At 33.5% G+C, this 23,725-nt stretch overlaps 1 protein-coding gene across 3 annotated transcripts in view; it reads right to left on the bottom strand.

The window, feature by feature from the left end:
- Positions 1-23,725, bottom strand: part of LOC110110306 — a 65,696-nt gene that overhangs the window by 33,512 nt on the left and 8,459 nt on the right. For 2 of the 3 annotated variants that reach the window (XM_020841714.2, XM_028695435.1), the window contains exons 5-8: positions 17,335-17,391; positions 8,062-8,156; positions 5,099-5,231; positions 4,397-4,576 (exon numbers count right to left, since the gene is read on the bottom strand). In XM_020841714.2, the coding sequence (XP_020697373.1) occupies positions 4,397-4,576; positions 5,099-5,231; positions 8,062-8,156; positions 17,335-17,391 (465 nt within the window). The remainder of the gene's footprint in view (positions 1-4,396; positions 4,577-5,098; positions 5,232-8,061; positions 8,157-17,334; positions 17,392-23,725) is intronic. The other variant, XM_020841717.2, reaches the window with a different exon arrangement.

Here is a 23,725-nt window from a genome sequence, read left to right as displayed (position 1 = left end):
TTTCCATAATTGCCAAAGTCCAAATAAGGAAAGAATTGGGTTGAATCCAATTCAAATTTCATGGCATGAGGAGTTACTAATTCTCATCCTAGGTGGCATCCTCCTAATCGGAAATTGATTTATTCACACTAATCTCCCTCCTCTCCTCTCTACATGCCGCCGGCCTCATCAAGGGGGAATCCATTTAATGCTAGTTTAATGCCATCAATGCCTTGATCCAAAATTCAAATTTCAAAATAACCCCCTTAATTTCATTCATAATCTGAAATTAATTTCAGATTATGAAATGAAACTCCCATTTCCCTCTCTTGAAACCGCCGGCCTCCCCCAATAGAGCTCCCCATTAATTCCCATTTAAAGCTCCCTATCTCTAATTAATTTGAATTCAAATTTCAAATTAGTTCCCTCCTTTTATTCAAAATCTGCAATTATTTTCAGATTTGGAAGGAAACTTTTCTCTCCCAAAATTAATTAACACCCATTAATTGCCTTCCGTTACAACTCCTCAATCAATCCCTTAATCTCCTCAGCCCTAGCCGCCACCTCCAAGCCCATCACCTCTCAGTTTTCCTCCTCTCGTGAACTTCTAAGTGCTGTCCCAGTGTATCCGCTGCTGTCCAAGAAATACAGCAGGTTTCCCTTGCTGTCTGGCATTTCCCAGAGGCTTATTTTGTTGTCCCAGACCACTCCGATTTAGTAAGCTGCTGGTGGAGCCTTCTGAAAGTTGTTCAGGCCGCTATCTGGCGCCTCACAAGTGCCAAACTGCTGCTCAAGACTTCACGTGCTGCTGTTTACACCTCTCTAGTTGCTGAGCCTCTTTCCCTGAGAATCCTGCCCTTATACCATACAGAATTGCTGACCCAGGAAGGTCAGATTGTTGTTCTAACTTCGAAGACTAAGGAGGGTGTTGATTTGAAGCTTTCGACTACCGCCTAAGGTCTGATAATGGTAAATTATTTCCCCAATCTCTTATCTTCCTAGTTATCCTACTATGTGGCTTAATCGATTCATAAGAAGCTTGTTAATGTTCATCCGCTAAAGCCTAGTAAGTTAGAGAGTTTAGTGAGGGATCCTTGCATAGTAACTTATCTTATTGTTAATCTAGGGATATCTTGTTGAAAACCATCCATGTATGCAACGTAAGATTTATTTGATTAATTAATGATCTCAACCTCTCGCATGTGCTTAGACCTAAGCTAGGTTATCACCTTATTATTTCTATTTTGTCGTCTATCATCAAGACTAAGCTTATAATTATTATGCTCTAAAATTTAAGCGTGCAAACTTGCTTAATTTAATCATCCTTGCCTGTACGTTTCACATCACATACTAATTTCCTTCAGTAAATTCAAGGTGTATTTTATTTCAAAATATATAATCCTTTGTATGATCTTGCTACTTTCATGCCAAGATAATATTTTAATAAGCCAAGATTCATGATTTCAAATTCTTTAGAAAGTCACATTTTAGCTTATTTATTATGATACCCATCAAGATCATGTCACCAAAGTATATATTTAGCATAAAAAATTTATCTTCAAATAATTTCTTGGTAAATAAAGGTCAGATTGCCCTTCAAAGTAGTCATGTCTTTTGGTCACTACAGTGAATATGTCGAACCCGGCTCTTCATGATTTTTTAAATTATATAAGAATTTCTCGAGTCTGCAGACATGGATCATAAGCTTTTACTCTCAAATCCAGGAGATAATTTCATATAGACTCCAGCTTCTAAATCCCAAATGAAGAAGACATTTTTTACATCTAATTGACCGAGTGACCAATCAAAATTTACAACAAGGAAAAAAATACTCTATTAATATTCATCTTAGCAACCTAGCGGGAAATTTTCTTGTCATAAGTCTTAATTTAGGTTGGTTAACACTTCTATCTATTTTGTATTTTATATTAAAGATTCATTTACATCCAACAGCTTGATTCACTTTGGAAAGACTTGAAACATTCTATGTAACATTTCTTTCAAGTGTTTGAATTTCTTCAAAAACCATATTTCTCCATTCATGACAGCTTCTTCAATAATGTTTGGAATTTTCATGCGTGAAAATTTTAAAATAAATGCATAGAAATTAGGAGAAAATTTGTCAAAATAAAAAATATAATGGTTGATACAGTATTTGGAGTAAGTTTTTATATTTTTCTTGAGAACAATGATAAAAATATTTAGATCCTTATCCCCATAAAGTAGCGTTAGAACTAGATTCAGACATTGGATTTGGTTCCAAAGAAATGCTTTACTCTACCTTATCAGCTGAATTTTTTTGACATCAAGAAAAGACATTCACTTTGAATTTTGTTTGTTGTATGTCATCTTTTATATCTATGGTGGTGTAATATCTTTTTTGCATTAGTATAATAATGTTTAGAATTTTATTGTTAGGAGAGTAGCAAATGAAAATATAAATTATGGCTTTTGGGGTTAGTTTATTTCTTTGATGAAGAGGAATATGCACAAAAGCAGAACAACAGAATTTCGATAGGAAAGGTGGAGAGGATCCACATTTGAGTGAGTCTTGAATGTTAGCTTTGTTTATGGCATATGACTAATGAGATAAGTAGTAGTAAGGAAAGCCACCCCAATAATATTTTGGATTATTACTAATGATCATTAATGAGATATGTAGCTGTCCAATTTTGTTGAGTGCAGATGCAAAAAGCTTGGTGAATGAAAATATTATCTCCCATCACTGGTCCTAAGGACTTGAACTTGAGTTTTGAATAGGATCTTTATAAAGGAGTGGAATTTTGAAAAAAAATTTAAGTTGATTTCAGACTTTCTTTTCATTAGAAAGATCTAGGAGTTTCTAGTGTGATCATCATTAAAAGATAAAAACCACCTAACATGTGAGATATCAATCCATCGATATGGGTCCTAAATGTTATTATGAATAGTTGAAAAAAGTTAAGGGCTTTATAAGAATGATTGAGTTAGCAAGTTTGTGTGTGTTTAGACAATTAAAAATTTTCATATTGAAATTCGGATTTGTGTTGATAAAAAGAGAGGGAAAACAAATTGTTGGATAATCAAAGAGAATGTATTTTGTTAGAGAGATACAAATAGAGCATTTTTTCTTTTACTTTTTAGGATTGCATTCAAAATTTAGAAAATAGCGGCAAGCATTTTCCTTGGACTTATTGATCAGCTTTCTTGAGTCCCTATCCTAGAATTCAAAATGACTAGAAAGAAAGTTGTTCGTGCATTTCATATCTTTAATAATTTTAATGATTGACAATTATTTGCAGAAAATCTTAGGAACTAAGAGAATAAATTAAGAGCCGGAGACCTAGTGACATTGATAGTCCTAATGCCAATCTCTTATAATGTTGGCTCATCAGTAATTTTGATTGTATAATATTTTAACACAGATGAAGGGGCATTTGGATAAGGGCTCCGGAGTCCACAATCCAAGATTGTGATTCTTCATTTTATAAATTAAAGGCATTCAAGAGCATACCTTCTAAGCAATTGCATTGATGATGATTTTTGGTGCATAAGATTTGACTTCAAGAAGATTTTTTTGGATACCAATGTTGCCATATGATCTTGATTCATGGCAGCAGGCAGAACCTTTGTTTAATCATGATCATGGTATCAAAAAAAAAACTTCTAAAAGGTGGGAAGAGGAAAGGTAGAATTCGTGGACGATGCAAGAGACAGAAAAGTACTGAAGATATAGAATAGAGAATAGAGAATGATAAAAGATAGAAGTATATCTCTAATATCATAATAAATAATAGAAGAGAAGAATACTACATATTTTCTTATTCCAATGAGTAGAATAGATATAATGTTTATAGGAAAAGGAAAAAAAATAGAAAAATGATTAGCACAACTAATAACAATCAATTTAGTATTTAAGCAAATTCATTCCATATAAGGAAAAATGTTTGGTAAACTACTTAATGATGGTAGGAGGGTGAAGGGTTGCCAACATGGTTGATCGCATGTCTGGCAAGTATTATATTTAGCAAAGGAGGTGCTTGCAAGGTTAGCAGAGCAAGCTAGAAAGCCACAAATGCTGTAAATTGCCAAAATGGGATGGGATTAGGATTCCCACATTTTCATGCAGGTTACATGGGAATATAATTTCCAATAATATCTATGATCTTATCCTAAATCAAGATATTTCATATTGAGCTATGGTTTGTTCATTGCTCCATTTTTTGTAATTTCGCTTGTGTGCGGGATTTTGATTGCACAATTCCGCATAGCAAAAGCTTTAAGGTAACTTTTACAGGTTGCTGATTTTTAGCAAGTCTTCTCCCAATTGGTATTATAAAGACTATGTTAGAGCATACAGTAAGCACCATCATAAATTAGAGTGGATATACAGCCATAAAGGCAAATAAAGTAATAAATATTTATTAGCAGCACACACCTTCAAGTCATCGATATTGTCGTAGGTCGAAAGAGGTAAATCAAGGCTACTTATGCCATGACTATCTTCTTCTGTTTCTTGAAATCCAGCTCTATTAGACAAACGCCTCAAATTTTTTGCCCTGTTGCTGGGGTTCCACATGTAAGCAAGTTCAGCCCGCATTTTCCGAAACATGTGAGGCTGCAAAAACGTAACTGGGTAACTGAAAAGTTCAAACTTTAATGAATTTCCATCAATCTTAACTTCAAAAGGCGATGAGCTGTAACACACTATTGATGAAAGAACAACAATGATTATAGCTAATACAAATAAATAAGTCAATAAAGTGAACTTAAATAGCATCACTAATTGATTAAATAGTACTTGTTTCATCATTCTGTTGCTCCATAATAATATCCTCAAGGGAAAATTTATGGATTTCTTTTCAAATATGGCATCCAATGAAAGGAAACCTCAAGAAATGTGTTTTCTAATATAGAAAAGAGCCTCCACTATGGACAAAATACAAGATTATAAAATCAGATGTAGAATGTACTTGGGTTAAGCGGCATAGTTTGGTGGTTAATTTGTGTAACCTTGTGCATTTAAGGCTACATAATTTCTAGTTGTAGCAAGCAGAGTGCCTTTTCACATGAATTTATTTGTGGCGATTTCCATCCAAAAGGAAAAAGCAGCACAACAATGAAAGTCAAATAAACAGACCTGGAGGACAGCAAAGCACAAATCTTCCATTTCTGCTTTTAAAGCCCACAAACCAAGTCTAGAAGCAAGAGAACACCATACAGCTAATGTTTCTTGTGCAACTGCTTGAGCTTTTGGCATAGACAAAGCAAAACTGAAGCACCAGACCGAAAGGAATTAATAATTTAGAAATTCTGCAACAACATATATAAAACAAAATTTATGTCCTTGCATGTGTTACATCTAATCTACTTTATGTCCCTAATCAGAGAAAAGTTTCAACAAGAATGTCACGAAATCACTAAACAAAATATAAAATTTCAAGGATTTATGTCAACATTATTAATGAAATAAGAGCCAACCCTTAATACTCGGACTAGGGCTATTGATGTTTAACATGACAATGAAGTTATCTCATCATTTTCAAGGGTCAAAACATAAAAACTGATTTCATAGAGTTGTATTGTTGCACATAAATTTAGAAGAAATAAATCTAGCAAGAGTTCCCACAATCCTGCACAGCGTGTACATGATACAGCTCAAAACAGATCTATAAGAGAGTGTCAGAATAAGAGAAGTCTTCAAAAAGTAGGATATTTCATGACCTCTAAATTTCAACTTACAGAAATAAATTTTAAAATTAATTAGCAGAAACCCTCTGCTTGAACATCACGGAGAGAAACAAATGTTGTTAAAACCTGATGGAGATAAAAAACTGTACAATCTCCTCCAGTTTCAATTGAAGTAAAGTGCATTATTTCCAGTTTTTTCCTACGGTGCACAAAGTTATCCAAAAATATATTTCTCATTCACCGTTTGTTTTTCTATTCAAATTTGTAGTTCCAACTAGTCTGAGGCTTTGGTTTATAATGACTTCAGTTCCAGAAACAGGCATTAGTTTAAAAACTAATAGACTAAATCTCCATTTACATTTTAAGGGCAATTCATAGTTTGGTAATGTTGTGTTGCACCAATTGCAATTAGCACCAAAATTTTTTGAATTTTTACGCTTGGTTCATTTTTTTTTCTCTGACAATAGTTTTTTTTTAATATTTTCAAAAATGGTTGTTGTTAACTAAAGTAGCATGGCTTTACCAGATATTTTAACAAACAATACTAGGGTGTTTTTCAAAATTTTACATTATAGTCATGCACTATTTATGCTTTAATGCAATTTCAACCACCTTGATTCCATCACCTATACATCCTTTCCACCCCTCTTACCTCTAATGTGCCAAACCGCAAGTTTTTTAAATGAAACAGCATCTGCACAAGAAGAGTGGTGGGTCGCCAGCCACCCAAACAAATTATAAATCAAATGGAAAGAGAAATTAGGGGTGGGCTAAGCTAATCAAGCTCTAAATAAGAAGAGCAAGACAATGAGTTGAGGAAAAAGGGGTTGACCAGCCATGAGGGGCACCCACAAGACCATTTCATTTGGACGAGATGCAGAATAAGGGAAGATGTATTGAATCCCCAAATCTATAACATTGTTTTATTTTGCAGGAGCTAATGGAGCACTAAACAAAGAATAAAATTGTCCAGAGTTTAGGAAAATTATTAAACTGATAGACGTATATCCAAATATCACCTAAACTGGGTTCAGGTCAGGTAAAATTGGTTCACTGGATTTTGTTCAGTGTTAGTCGACCAAATTAGAAGAATCAGCTTATTGAAGTTGTCAAAGTCATACTGAATTCAATAATCAAGATCAAGTCCATCAAAATACCTTATTCCAATGCACTTGATTCATAACCATAACAACATTGATTAGATACAGGTATTTAATTCATATCCTCTACTATAGAACAATATTTTTGTGAGTACAACTCTATTTATATTTCGTAAGTTACAGCATCATGCTGATATACTATTATTGCATGAGAATCTAGAAATTACAATTTTATGCTTTAGTTCAGTGAAGCATCATCTCAACTTGAGCAATACATTTGAAAGGAAAAAATACCACCTAGGCTCCGCTATGCACATAGTGCATAAAATATTAGATATAGAAAAGTTCCAGTTACTTAACGCATTATTTCATGCCTACCAAAATTACTTGAAGCAACCACTGAATTCTTGATGCAAAACGAAATCTCAGCATAGGATAAGGCTATTACTGATGCTGGTCATCTAATATAGGTCTTACCAAGTAAATCAAAGCAAGTTTAGCGCAGGAAATTAATGGGTAATATAGCAGTCATTTCATGTGTTCCAATTTCTAGTAACCCAAGGAAATTAAATTCACTTTCATATAGCCAACCATTTGGACTTAAAAATTTGTTAATCATAAATTAATAAAGCATGGTTCTGGAATACTTTTTATTTTATCTGCATTATAACTCAGTCACTTCTCAAACCTTTCCTTTTATTCAATGGTCTAAGAAATCTCAAACAAAACCTTGATTTCATCCAAATATGGACACCTTACCTAGACAGACCCAAAAGCTTATAAATCATAATTTCGATCCCAGGAACTAAATATACTTTTAACAAATTAAAGCATTTTAATTCCATTATCGGACAGTCAACTGAAAGAGTTTGACCATCAAGCAGCTAAAATGGTATCCTTTTTTCTTTTTTTTTTTTTTGTAATTTGCCTAAAATGACAGACAACAAACCAGAATTATAAATTCCTCCAATAAGGTAATCAAAACAGCTTTGCTCTTTATTAATAACGACTCATCCCATAATGTGCACGTCTGCACACCCCAAGATACTTAGTTCAATTCAAGAGAGAACATTCTAGTTGGCAAATTAGAACAATCATCAAATTTGAGACGTCAATTTAAAAGCTTCTACTTTAAAATAAAAAAAATCTATAAAGAAAATTTAAAATTTAGTGATTTGATTTATTTTGGCATATTTTAAACTTGTACCAGCAAAGTCTTATAAAAACTACAGATTAGCACATGGGGACATGCAATATGATAACAAAAAATTGAATACTGTACAAATGAGGACTAACAGATAAGAATTTGTACATTGTTCTCATGTTGTGCAATCGATCAGCAAGCTTAATGAGGACAACACGAGGATCATCAACCATGCCCAAAAGCATAACTCGCAAATTATTGGCCTGATAGGACAAGAAAACTCCTTAGAAAATAATTAAATTATTAACTAATCCAAACAATACAAAATGCCGAGGATAACGAAGAATCACATCCTTGAATGGCAAGAGAAATTAATGAAACAAAATCCCAAAAATTCAACTTTTACAGTTTCACATTGTACAAGAGAAGAAATAATATTATAGGAAACAACATGAATGGTAATATTATACTAAAGAATTGGTCAATCTTTGTATTTTGGAGGAAGTTAAGTAGAACCTAAAAGAGTTTGATAGACCTTTGAACTTAAAGAAGATCTTTGCACTTTGATTGAAGGAAATTCACTTGGAATTACAACTTTTAAGAAGTTATTCATACCTTGATTCATACATTCAGATAGGATTTTGAGTACCTTTCAAGTTTATAAATAAATCTATTCTGATCAACAAAAAATAAGTCATCGGATTTCCAAAATCTAAAATTCAAAACCCCCTCTTCCTCTCTACTCACCATGGCTCATCTCTCTCACTTAGCAAGAGGGTCCAATAAAAAAACCATAGTATGCCATCCCTCTCAGCACACTCTAATCCTCTTTGTTGTTAGCAAGGACCAAAGACCGCAAGCAATTGAATTTCACTTTGGAGGTTCACAGTCATCCAAATTTACCCCAAAATAGTAAATTACTATAAGGATAGTATGCTACATTAACTATAGAGGAACTAAAATAGTGAAAAGAAGAAGAAGAAGAAGAGAAGGGAACTTGTAGATCATTTGACCAACACTAGGTTATTTGACTCATTGGGTTTTGGATCAACCTTTTAGTATCAAAGCATGTCAGGTTCTACTTTTAAAAGGAAAAATGGAGAAGCCAAGAAATACCCAACACCAATCCAAATAAATACAAAATACAAGCCAAAAATCAAATCCAATCTCCAATTAAGCCGAGAAAAAAACTGCAACAACAAATATTCGAGGACTATGAAGAAGCTCTAAGCCTCTGGAACAGATGTTCCATTAGCTCATGGCCTCGAAACAAATAGGAACCATGACAAATCATAATAACTTGCTTATCCTTGCCAAAAATAATTATAATAATAACGTAGTGCATATGCTGTCAATCTAGATGGAATAAATTTTGAAGAATGGAAGGACCTGGAGAATGAAGAGGCTCACATGCCAAAGTTTTAGTCAAAAACCAGACTACTGTTCAAGGTTGACACCAAGCTGGAATTTCCAACATATAAAGGGGCTGTCGATGCTGATAAACTCAATGGCTAGTTCGAGCATGTAAAGACCTACCTTTCTTTCTATAGCTATAATCAGGACAAGAAAACACCTTTCATGAAACTGAATCTATCTAGTAATGCCCTTATGTAGTTGAACATGGAAGCAAGAGCCGCGATCTGATAAGGACGACCTAGAGCAAATTCAAGGCAATCTTAAAAGAGAAGTTATGTCCCATCGACCAAGCAAAGGAGTATTTGATGGTAGAAGCTAAGATAGTGATTTGAACAATTCATACAAGACTATATTACTACATTCTAACATCAGGAGATTTCATTTCACATATAAACCACTTAAAGTGAGAGTATATTCCACATAAATTTTGGATGTATTGTGGACTAAAAGTTGAAATGATTTTTCTTATGCTAGCATTAGGATAAAAAGTTTTATACTTCCTTACCATTACCATTGAATTTAAGTTGTTAACAAATTGTTGCAAGGCTTAAAATTTTCTTTTCTTCTTTGTATTCAGCTTCCTTTTAGCACAAAAAAAAAAAAAGTTTTCTTGCATCCACACAACATGAGAAATATATCATTAACTTATTTTCAAGTAGAATAAAAGGTCTTTATCCAAAGACCTAAACTATCTAAGCAAAGCTTCCGGCTTAAATGGTCGATTGTGCCCTTGAAAGTTCTTTAAGTCAAACCATCTTCAGGTTATGAAATATATTTTTCACTGCATCTATCGTTTTATTTGCATTGTCTTTAAAAAGAATCAATGCATTATTACCGATTTTACCATTGCACCATCATCATAGGCATTTGATCAATTTGAAGAATACAAAGCAACAAATGAAAATAAATTTGACACCCAAATAATTCAATCAATGATTTGAAAATCCATGGCAAACCTTACGTCCAAAGAACCAATAATAAGTATGACCTTTAGAGACATGATGATCCATGCCTTAGACATAAGATTGAAGCTCCATTTTTTATGATAATCATAACCGAAACAAGTTCTTAGATTGAGTAACCTAGATAGATTCCTCTTTGATTAACAAAGTATATATGATTATTAAAGAACCAAATTTGTCAGATTAAAACTCATAGATAATGCTAAGATACATTGGTAAAATGGGTTAGCTAAAGAATAGAGGAATGGTAGAACTACTTTGACCTAGGAAGACATCGAAGAATATACATCTACAACATCAAGCCTTTATCCCACAACGTGAGGTCGGACAAATGAATTATGTTTCTCCATTGTGTCATTGTAAGAGTCAAATTCTTATTTAAATCTAACAAAGAAAGGTCATTTCTAATATTTTCTAACCAAATCATTTTAGGTCTACCTCTAGCTTTCTTAACACAAGCCAAATCTAATACATCTACTTTCCTAACTAGGTCATCCAAAGGCCGTAGTCTTATGTGACCAAATCATCTAAGGCAACTCTCTCTAATCTTATCTTCCACTCCATTGTAACTACTCCAACCTTTTCACATATATGCTTATTTCATATTATATCTCTAAGAGTAAAGCCACTCATCTACCTTAGCATCCTCATCTGTACAACACTTAACTTAATAATATGCTTCTTTTTTAGTGACCAACATTCTGCACCATAAAGCATTGCAGGTGATGTAGAACGAAAAAAACGGCTTTGCTAGGGAGAGGATTTCTTCTCCGAAATATGAGAACAATGTCAGTTTTGTTCCCCCAAAACCTGAGAGAATTCAGATTTCCTGTTCTTTGTCTTGCTTAGACCTCTTGAGATGAATGAAGAGAAAAAGTTTCTCTTGGGATGGTGAGCGGTTGAGAGCCAGCAAACAAGAGAAGAATCTGAAGTAAGCTTCAGATTTTTGGTTGGCAGAGAGAGCTAGTTGAGAGAGGGGAAAAGTTGACAGAGAGGGAGAGGGGCGAGTAGGTTGACGGGATTGAGGGGCTGAGGTGTAGTTAATTCTTAATTCCCTTAATGGGTTTAGGAAAATAAATTAGGAATTAAAGCTTCAGGGAATTCGGCCACTTTCTTTTTAAAAAAAAAAATTCCAAAGAGCTGTTACGGGAAGGAAGAAATAGTATAGGAGTTGTACTTCAATGAGGGAATTCAAATTCCTTGAATCCGGGATAGGCTGAGCATGAGAGGAAATTCTGGAATTAATTCCAACGGGAAAACTGTGAGTTGGGAAGGAAAACTGAACTTAATTGCCCCCAATCAAAGCAGGTTGATTGGAAGGGAGTTACGGGCATGAAGAGGGAGACATTAATGTATAGAGAGGGAATTTATTTCCCAAATTCCAATCAGATTTTAGGAAAGAATTGCAAGAATAAGGTGATTGAAAATTCGGCCAGATGGGGGAATTGGGAGTTTTGAAATATTTCCTAAGGTGTTGGAGTTAGGAAATATTTTGAGAGGGAATTACTGGGAGAGGGTATGAAGGCCGGCGGCATGCATGGGTGGGGAATTGATTGGTGGGAGCAATTAAAGGCTTCCTAATTTAGAATATAGAATTAGGAAATAGTCAATTTAAATCCTCTTGAATTTAAAATTCAAAAGTGGATCTACATCAAATACTTTCCTAAAATAGATTAACTAAATTAGGAAATAATTTGAATTCAATTTGGATGAATTTGAATTTCAAATTAATCCCAATTAATTCCAATCCAAATTAAAAAATAAATTAAAGGGGACCAAGGGAAATGGGGCCGGCGGATGGGGTCTTGGTCGGCGGCCAATTTGGGACGGATGGAGGTGGCCGAGGCTATGGAGAATTTTTAGTAGAGCTTGGTGTATGGAGGAAGTTGGGGGAAATTTGGTGGAGTTGGATGTGACGAAGACAAATGATGGAAGGTGGCGAGGGAAGACAAAAATACAAAGACAGAATAAAGAAAACAAAAACTAACCATAGAAGATAAAACGAAAGAGAGAAAACAAAAACCGCGAGCCTCGGACACTTCCGAGGACTGACGGGCGATGCTTTTGCCCTTCTCCAAGGGACTTCAAATCACAAGCCAGGATCCATCCTGCGGCTGGTGACAACTCTGATTCCTCTCATAGTAGGAATCTCACTAACGCTCTCTCACAAAGAACAAAAGTGTGGACACAATTTTTTTTTAATATCAAATCTTCCCCCTATTACAATAGCTAAAGGCCTTAAATATAGGCCACAACATGAGAAAAATAAAAATTACAAAATTGCCCCTTGGGCCACAACACTCAAATAAACTTACCTAGGGGTAAAACAGGAAATACATCAAATAAGAATTAAAAGGAATAAAATAACTCATAATTTAAATAATGGTCGTCGATTTACGACGCCGCCTGTAATAGATGCGCCAAATCTTAGTACTGATGTCCACATTAGCAGGTCTCACTACCATCTTATAGAATTTTCCCTTAATTTTGAGGGGAACTTTTCTATCACACAACAAGCCCGATACATTCCACCACTTCAAACATTCAACTTGAATTCTACTAATCATATCCCCATCTATTTTACCATCACTCTGAACAATAGACCCAAGATTTCTAAAACGTGTACTATTATTAATGACTTGACTGCCCAAAGTCACAATCCCCCACTAGATCTATTACTATTAAAATTACACTCATATATTCAGTTTTAAATCTACTTAAACGAAATCCTTTAGACTCTATTTTTATAACAATTTTTTTTATTTTTATCTTTTATTGCACATTTTGATTTCACCACCAACTTTTTTTTACTATTAAGAGCGTTTCCTTTAGATACTCAAACACATTTTTACAACATTCTTAATATCACTAGTTACTTTTTCTCACATAACATGTTGAAATTAAACAAAAAAAAAAAAAAAAAAAAAACTAACCCAAATACATAAGAAATATCAACATAGCCAATACCTCAATTCAAAATAAGTTAATGTACAAGTGATTGAATTTGTGAATGCTTTTGAGAACATGTTAGCTAGGACCACTTCCATTGATAGTTATTAGCATATGCACTGATTTGGAGCAGCCTATAGCCAATAAATTTGTCTTGCATCTTATATTAAACATTAGGCATCATATAGAACTTCAAGATTCCCACACTATAAAAGAAGACTTCCATTATAATTTATTGATTGAGAAACATAAAAAAGCGACAACCCTCAATTCAAAACCTGGAGGTCCCTCCACTTAACAATCCCAAGTTTATTAAGTATATCTTTAGCTTCTCTTTCCACTAACATTGTCCAGCCTAAGCCCTACACTAAAAGACCTTAGGAATTCCAAAATGTTTTTTTTGCTTTAAGTGCCACAAGAAAGGACACTTGTAGCAGCAATGTAAAGCTGAAATCCTCTTTCAAGATGCAAAGAAGACACCTAAAAATAATATCCTTGAGGAGGTCCTACATGAAGACCCCACTTCTGATGATGAACTCACCCTCACCACTTTGGCTATCATAACATGTTTTTTTGTTATAAAATCACATTCTGATGACTGAAGAATGAAAAACATTTTTTATACGTATACCACATGCAATAATACAAGGTGTAGATTGATTATAGAAAATGATAGTTCATTAAATATTTAAATGTCATATCTATACAAAAACAAGTTATGAAAAAATTTCAGCCTTAGCAATACCCAAATCCTTTCCATATTAGTCAAGTAAATAATGCATCTCTATCTATGATCATTAGATGTATATTCCCCATCAAGTTATGCAATTATGGCACTAAAATCTAGTGTGATGTCCTTCGAATGGGCATAGCACATAATCTTTAAGGAAGACCCTAGTTTTATGATATGGATAGGAATAATTATGGCAAGAGAAACACTTACTCCTTCGAGCATAACAATAAAATCATCGAACGTCTTGTCCTACCATGATGAAAAAACTATAAAAAATTTTGCCCCATAAAAGACTAGCATTGACCAAAGTTTATAACTTCAATTGGTCATAATTAGCTCCCAAGAATCATTCATCTACTCACAACTTCAATTGAACATGATTCACATTTTTGTATGCCCCTATATTATCCTTTGTATAACATGTACAAAGTCTTCATACACCTACAACTAAATGATTGCAGTAATTATTAAATAGCAAAAACTATTTTTTAATAATAACCATCTTGTAAGTATGCTGACACTAACTTTGTTTTAATTAACACTTAGTCCCCTTTTATCAAGTTCTACCAAATTATGCAAGATGGTGATACGCCTTGGAAGCAAAAACAACAAACAAATAGAAAAACTGCAGTAAAACTAAAATGGTGACTGATTTTGTATTAATACTTCAATAAGAAACAAGATATAAGTGATCTACAATTCGAGAGGTAGATGGCTCTCCCGAACAACCTAGATGCCGCTAGGAAGCCTCTAAAAAAACTACAGCAGAAAAACGAACAAAACATAATCCTAAACTCTCGACAACTCCCCCTTAAATAGCCACAACACAAAAAAAAAACGTAATTGAAAACTTCCTAATTAAAACATCCCTAATTAAATCATTCCTAACATATAATAAACAAAATTATGAAGCTTTCCTAAATAATTAAAACCATCCTAAACACAATTAGGAGAATTTCCTTACATATCTTTTTCTCATATTTGAATTCAAACCCCACATTAATTCCTCTCTTAATCATTTTCCTTACATATGGAATTATAGGTTTGATGATCCCCATATTAATTCCTCTCTTAATCATTTTCCTTACATATGGAATTATAGGTTTGATGATCCCCATAAGGGCTGACGAGCAAGTTGACAACCAATGATATAAATGTGCCAAAAGCCTACAAATATTATATGACATTTCTAAGGAAAAAGAGTGGTAATTAAAATGAAAATAAAAATGGTGCAAGTAAATTGGTAAGTAGAATGCATTTCATGATTTATATTTTGACAAGATGCACTCAATGTACTTACAGTTATTTATACTATTAACTTAAATTTATGTCTTATATGTTTAAATGTCAAAGCTAATTTTCTTAAAAATTATCATTGCATTAAGCTAATAATGTCTACAAACATGAAGCCTTTATACCATGACGTGGAGGCAACTACATGAATCATTATTTCTCCATTCTGTCATTTTAAGAGTTAAATTCTCATTTAAACAAATAAAAAAAAGACATTTTTAATACTTTCTAACCAAGTTTTCTAAGCTTTATCTCCACCTTTCTAAACATAGCCCGGATCTAATATATCTACTCTCCTAACCGGCCCATCGGAAGGCTGACACTTTCTGTGACCAAATCATCTAAGACAACTCTCTCTAATCTAATCTGCCACTGGAGCTACACCAATCTTTCATGTATCTACTTGTTTCGTATTGTATCCATGTGTAAAACCACTCATCCACCTGCGCATCATCATCTCTACAACAATTAATTTAATTTTAGGCTTCTATTACATTCTGAACCATAAAGCATTGCAGGTCTCACCACAATCTTATAAAATTTTTCCTTAAATTTGAGGTGTACTTTTCTATCACACAAGCCCGATGCATTCCTCCACTTCAACCATCCAATGTAAATTCCACTAATAATATCTTCATCTATTTCATCATCGCTTTGAACAACAGATCTGAGATATATCTAAAACGTGCACAGTTTTTAATAAGTTTATCACCCAATGTCACAATCCACTAATAGATTAATTACTATTTACTACTAAAATTACACTCAATATATTCAATTTTAGATCTACTCAAACGAAAACTTCTAGGCTCTAAGATTGACCTTCATAATTCAAGTTTTCTTTCAACACTCTCTCTAGTCTTATTAACAAGATGAATATCATCAGAAAATAACATACACCAGGGTATATCCTCTTGCAAATGTCTAGTAAGAACATCCATGACTAAACCAAAAAGATATGAGCATAAAGCTAATCCTTGATGTATTCCAATCGAAATAGAAAAATACTTGGTCAAATCACCTTATTTTTTAAGACAAGTAAAAGCTCCTGCATAAAAATCCTTTATGACTTGAATATAAGCATAATTAACTCCTTTTTTCTAGAACTCTCCATAACACTTTTCTTAAAATATGCTTTCTCTAAATCAATAAATATAATATGATGTGAATCCTTTAATACAAAGCTAATTATGTTTATAAAAAAAATGCTCAATTTAATTCAAAATTTCAGCATGCATATTATTACTTCTTTCTTAAATATTTGAACCTTAAATTAGAATTGTTTATCTCGTTGAGCATTAAGCTCATTAGATTTTACAATGATTATTTTTCAAGGGAAAGGCGGAAGACTATAGACAAGTAAACTAATTATCATGTACCCCAATACCATAATAGGTGGGAGTACTATTGAGAGATGTAATACAAAAAAAAAAAGGTGTATGATGTGAATTAAAGATTTCGAGAATATATAAATTTTATCTAAAAGTATTAAAATCTCTGTAATGTATTTTGATGAATTAAGTTATATTTCATATCAATAAGAATGATAAATCTATTAAAGGATGATATATATGTTCTGATGATCTAGTCGAATTATTTTTCACTCACTTGATCATCATTAGTAAAGTTGGGATGAGTATTAGTGAGAAATGGGTCTGCTTACATTATTCATATCTTTTAAGCCTCAAGGATGACTGAGAAAGGGTTGAAATGGAGCATGACAAAAGCTTACTAAATAGTTTTGAAGCATATAAAGGATGGCATCTTAATCAAATGCATCCTCAGTGGGCCAAATTTAGGAACTGGTATGAAGTAGGGAAATCCTGATGAACAACATACATTGCAAAAAAAGGTCTAGCCCAAGAACTCATATTTTAAACTGCTGTTTTGCTTATCACTCTTTCTACAGGCCTTGTTTGGTCATTCTTAAAAACTCATAAGCCGAAAACCACAAAACGAATTGATTAAGTTAAACAAAATACTAGTAACTACTAACATGCAGAAGAAGATGGTCTATATCATCAAATGAATAAACACATTAAACAGGAAATTCGAGCCAATCAGCTGGATAGTGATAAGAAATCTAACCTCTTCAGGAGTAAAAGTACTTTGGTTAATACTTTTCTGACGATGCCTTCGCAATAACTGCCAATGGAAAACATTTTGAAAGAACGGCAGGGAATAAACATACCTTTGGCATACATGGCATACATGAAAGTTTACATGTGTATGCATGAGCACACACCAAAAATATGAGAAAAAGAGAAGATGATATAAAACATTCTAACTTCAATTCTTGCCAAGATATTAATTGTTGCCTAAAGAAAAAAAAAAGACTTCCATTTCAAAAACAGGATTTTTCAGATGGCAATCTTGAATCAAAGTGCAAAAAGTAAGAGTATCCAAGCTGCATAGCCATACTCAACTAATAAGTAGCTTGAAATTTCACCAAGAGAAATACGAGACATTAAATTTTATCTTTAATCTAAAAGACTCATTTACGCCAAAGCTTGAAATTTCACCAAGGGAAACTCCTAACCATTAAATTTTATCTTTAATCTAAAACACTTTTAGCCCATAGGAATTAGTTGGGATTTCTAGAATAGAATTCAAACAAACTTAGATATTTTAAAGATAAATACGCTTCTATTATCATACGTTCTATATCATAATATATTGGATACTATCTTAACGTATCACAGTTTACTCCCATAGGACCCAACCTTCTCTCCATTTTCTCTGGCAGTTGACCGGCAAAATAGCTGAATTATTTTATGGCTTTGAGATTATAATATAGAAATCATGATTGGCTCCTAGTCTATGCATAATAATAAGATTTCTTTGATGATTCCCTAAGCACCGTATGTGGAAATAATGATGAAAATTTTTCATATAAAATTTAAAAAATTATATCCATGATTTTATATAAGATTAAACACCTAGATATTTATCTTAAGGATAACGTCTGAATTATAAAAGTTAATATTTATTTTAAAAAAAATTATAATAGACATAAATGAAATAAAAATACTTTTTAATTAATGAGTTAGTTTATGTACATTTGACGCACATGTATTTAAGTTATATATATCCTACTATTAAAAAGTAGCTTGAGAATTTACTATGAAAAAATCCTGTTCATTAAGTTTCTATCTTTAATCTGAACCATTAATTTATGCCAATTAAAATAAGTTCAAACTTCTAAAATAAAACTCAAGCACAATTTTATTTATTTTGTATGTATCAAAAGATAAATGCACATTTTATTTTCTTATATAGATCATATCAATATTGATGCATTCATATTTTTAGTTTATTTTTGTTTTAATGTATTTTGAACAATGTTAGTTGTGTTTTATATTTTTTTAAGCTATTCTATGATGGTTGGGCATCCAATGATCATGGTAGGAATGTGCTAGGCATGGCAAGCCTTGGGTTTGCTTGCTCTTGGGTCCATTTTGTCCTTGGGCTGCTTGTTGTTTTCGGTTTGATGAAGTTGCTGCTCTCGGGTGGGCCTTGGCTGCTTGGTGTTAAGATCAAAATTCTAGATTCTACTTGGTGTTAGCTCATAAATGTTTGAGCTGAAGTTTAGCTCAATGATTGGGGATTAAATGCACTTCCTAGCTCATTAATTTAAAAAGGTATGATATTATTTCAAGGATTTTATTATGGAGTGGACTTGTGCCTCTTCCCCTCCCTTTGCCTTCTCGGTTTTCCCTTGCTGGCTGGTTTCCCGTGACCTACTGCCTTGTCTCCTGTACTGGCTCTTCGAATCCCTTGCTGGCTGGTTTCCCGTGACCTGCTGCTTTGTCTCCTGTGCTGGTTTTTCGAGTCCCTTGCTGGCTGGTTTCCCGTGGCTAATTGGGGGGGATTTCCGTGGGCTGTTTTTCTGTTTTTATGTGCAGAATTTCAGCTGTTGTTTTGCTGTCTTTTGGCCTTCTATTTGGTGACTTTTGGCCTTTCATTTCCCCAATTCTAATTGGATTTGGTTGGAGGTGTTATGGATGTTTGTCTACCTTCTTTTGCCTATAAAGATGAGTTGTTTTGGGATGGAAAAGGTTGTTGAAAATCTCGAGTTAAAACTCTACAAAATCCTGCGGGTTTTGAAAGCTTGCGAGCTATGTATTCCCTTCTCCTCCCCCTCTAGGATAACTTGCGAGCTATTCCTTTTCGTCTTGGCTTCTAACCTCTTCTTCTCTACGCAAGTTCCACTCCACCTGTATTGTTCTTCTTGAGCTTTGGAAGTTGTATGTTGGCTGAAATTTGGAGACATTTGCCGGAGGAGTTTGGTAGAACGTTGGACTCTTTTGCAGTGGTGGACCCTCGGTTTGCAAGCCTAAGCACAGTTTTATTATATTTTCCTACTCTCATTGCATGTCAGGAAACCGCTAGATGGTTATACTGAGGACAGCATTTTTATGATTTTATTTTGTTTAGTTTGATTTGGCTTTTGTTTCTTCGGATGTTTGTTTGGTTGTTTGCAAGCTATAGTTGAATCGAGTTTTGTTTATACTTTGTCCTGGTGTTCTCCAATTTGTCTCTTCTGTCGAGTTTGCTTGCATCAAATATGCTCTGTCTGCACTATTCATATTGCCTATACTACTATTTAAAAGTCGCTTGAGATTTCACCAATAGAAAATCCAAGTCATTATTTTTTTTCTTTAGTAAAAGCCATTCATTTCAGACCCCATATAGTGGGACAAAGGCTTGATGTTGTTGTTGGTGTTGTAGTAGTAGTAAAAGCCATTCATTTACACCAATAAAAATAAGTTGGAATTTCTAAAATAGAACTAAAAAAATGTAATTTATTTTGTATGTAGGTACTTTAATGCAAAATAAGCATTTTATTTCCTTATGTTGATCTTATCTATGTGTTCTAATGGAAAATTGCTCAATATTTCACGAAGAAAGAAATCCTAGTCCTTAAGTTTTTAATTTTAATCTAAACCATTCATTTAAGCCAATAGAAATAAGTAGGAACATGTAACATAAACTCAAACAAAATGGAATTTATCTTGTAGGTATTTTAAAGACAAATACATATTTTCTTTCCTTAAGTTGATCAAATCCATATGTTATATTATCATAAGTTCTATAACATCATATATTGGATATTCTGTTAACATAGCATTATCTTACTCTCGTAGGACCTAGTTTTCGCTAATTTTCTCTGGCAGTTGAGGCATATATGGCATAGTAGGTGCATTATTTTATGGCTTCGAAGTTTTATATAGAAATATTACTTGGCTCCTAATCTATCATGAATAAAAATAAGACTTCTTCGATCATTCCCTGGCCATCAAAAGATCTTTATCTTAAGCATGAATAATACTGAATTACAATAAATATATGATAGGAAACTTGTAGATCTCAAGTATTTCCTATCAATCTTCGAAAAACAGCGATCTTTCTCTACCAAAATCCACACAAATCCACAAAAACAGTAGATAATTTGTATTATTTGATAAAAGGGAGACGGAAAATAACAAGATACAATTGATCTTCTATTCGAGAGGAGGATCGATCTCTCCCAAATCTCTAGACGCCGCTATAGCCCAAAGAAAACCTAAATCTAAGAGATCTCAAAATTTCAGCTAAAGTCAAGATGCTCTAACCCTAGAAAAACAAAGTATTTAATGCATACAAATCAAAAGGAAATCCCTAAACAGTCCCTACATTCAAATTACTCCTAAACTTTCTCAAAAATCCTTCCTAAATCAAATTACTCACAATTTTAATGGCTGGCACATTAATTTCCTTACAATATAATGTGTGCACTCTTGTGCATAACCTTTGTTCTTAAAAATACAAACTAGCATACACCACCCATCTGGCATCTTTTTAGTCTTCAAAATAATATTTAAAAGTTTAGTAAGCCAGAAAATTCTTTTATCTCCTAATCACTTTCACACATCTATTGAAATATCATCAAATCCAACACTTATTCCACATTTCATTCTCTTTAAAGTCTCTCTGACTTCGATTTACAAATACGACAATAAAAATTAAAATCTTCATTTTCATCAAGTCAATTGTGTTCTCACAATCTTAATTGAAAAGCTTATCGAAATATCTCATCCAAATATGTTAAATATCATCTTTCAACTAAAGCACTTTTTTATCTTCATTCTTAATACACTTCGCTTAAAAATAGATCCTTGCTTGTTCTATTTATTTGCTTGGCTAACTTATACATACATATTTCACCCACTTTAGCATTTAATTTATTATATAAATTATTAAAAGAAAAATTCTTTGCATAGCATATTGCTTTCTTAGACTCCTTACGAGCCCCTCTATTTCTTTCCAAATTTTTTGAGCTTTGCATCTAAACCAATTTGTATAACAAAGATTCTTTTTTTTCTATCTTTTCTTGCACATTTTGATTCTACTACCGACTATTTTTACTATTAAAAGCTTTTTCTTTTGATACTACAAGCACATAATTTGCAATATTCTTAATATCACAATATCACTAGCTAGTTTTTCCCACATAACATTAACTTCTTCATGCAAAATCAAAATCTTGAAACCTTGAATCTTACTGAAAAAATATACTTGTTAGCATTCTTTAAATTCCCGAATCTAATTCTATGATAGCATTTTATTTTATTTTTCACATCCTTGATATAAAACCCAATTTTCTTCTTTCCGTTAAGAACCTTAAAACTATTTATGATCACTTTAGATAGTTTTTTTATTTAATTGATATATTGATGAATATATTGCAACCCTTCAATTGGATTTAGATTGCATCCCTAATTCCAAAAGAACCCAACACCAAGGGTAAGTATGTATCGTTATTGTTGTCCAGAGAGAGAAATTAAAATTCTATTCATATAAGAAAATTAAAAAAAAATACAATAATGCAGTGATGGAACCAATTTATTTCAATACAACGATAAAGGTTGCAACAGTGGGAAATATTTGCAGCAAACCAATGATAAAGGTTGTAGTCATAAAAAATAAGGCGTAATAGATGAAAGAGAATGGCAGGAATTAAAGCTTACAAGTCATAGACAACGCAATAGTGAAGGTTGTAATATATGAAAATGCTAAGAGAAAATCCAAGGCTCAAATACCATGGCAAGTATTTAAGAAAAATCAGAATAATAATTAGAAAATAATTATAATAATGCACGTATTGATGAGCAGGCAAAAAATTTATTATAGAACTCATGGATCAATAAAGTGGCAACATATGAGGAAGGAAATATGGTGTTAGCCTTGGTTAGTGTGGGTCTCAATTAGCAAATATTTTGCAAGCGTTTCACATTTCAAATCTGCAATATACATCCGGCAAGCTATATCCCAATGACTTCTTGCACTATTAAGACATTAAATCATAGGAACAACCTTGGACATGGATTCTAGGAAACCATACAAAGGCAAAAGTTGTCGTGTCATATTCAGTTGCGTATCAAGTCTAGCATCAGGATTCAAAACAACAGTAAAATTACTTGACCTATCCAAAGAACTCTACACACTTCTTGAGTTAGTTTTACTTGAACAGGACCATGTTGATCTGAGGTATCTGCGTCAACTTATCTACGACCTGAATAGATCTTATGTATCACACAAAACCAGTTGCAAAATAGGACTATAGCCAATTGGAAGGGCCAGTAATGCAGGTTCCACAGCTTACTTTTAAATAATGCTAACAACATCTAAAAAAAGGTTACGTCAAGTTCATTAAGATCATTTATATAGAAATACAAATGAGACTGGGTTTAAAATGTTTGGAAAGTGCTGAGATATCATCATGGTTTTCACTACCCAATGTTTAGTGCAGGCTTGAGAAAGTGTCAGGAACTGGAGAATGAGTCTAAATGATGAGGGCATCAGACCTTGGAGAGTCTACCAGAGGCGTGGCCGTTGATCTACGGCCACGATTGTGCCGCTTTACTTTTGATCATTGTATTAGATTTATTATTGATGTATTAGTTTATGAGTTTTATTGTACTTTTTCCTTTTATGCCCCCCCCTTGAGGGCTTAATCATGTGTAAGCCCGAGGGGCAAGATGGTCTTTATATTACTCTTTATTGTATTGGCTATTTAAAACCTCCCCTTCCTTTGAGGGCTAATAAGATATTATGATTTTCTGCACGTCTATGTTCTGAGAGAGCTTGAGAGCTTTGGAGAGAACCCTAGGTGAGAGAATTGAATCACCCATCAGCTGCAGGAAGCGTTCGGGCTCGTGGTTACCTTTATTTCTCTCTTTCTCCCCCTCCTCCCTCCACCGCCGGTCAAGCTTCATCCAAAAGCCGTCGGCCTAGCACCCCACTCCTATCTCCCTTTCTTAGCCAAAACCCAACCACCTTCATAACCCCACCGGCCACCAATCCCCTCCGTCCCCCCTTAGGCGCCGGCCACAACAACCCAAGCCCATCAACCGCCGGCCACAAACCTCCCGAGCCCTCACCCGCCGGCCCTATCCCCTTCCCTCCTTCCTTTCCAAAACTTCTACCAAGGAAAGAA

This window comes from Dendrobium catenatum, unplaced genomic scaffold (assembly GCF_001605985.2).
Source record: "Dendrobium catenatum unplaced genomic scaffold, ASM160598v2 fragScaff_scaffold_636, whole genome shotgun sequence".
Taxonomy (NCBI): Eukaryota; Viridiplantae; Streptophyta; class Magnoliopsida; order Asparagales; family Orchidaceae; genus Dendrobium; species Dendrobium catenatum.
The sequence above is the reverse complement of the archived record's forward strand: the minus strand, read 5'-3'. Positions and strand labels throughout refer to the sequence as shown.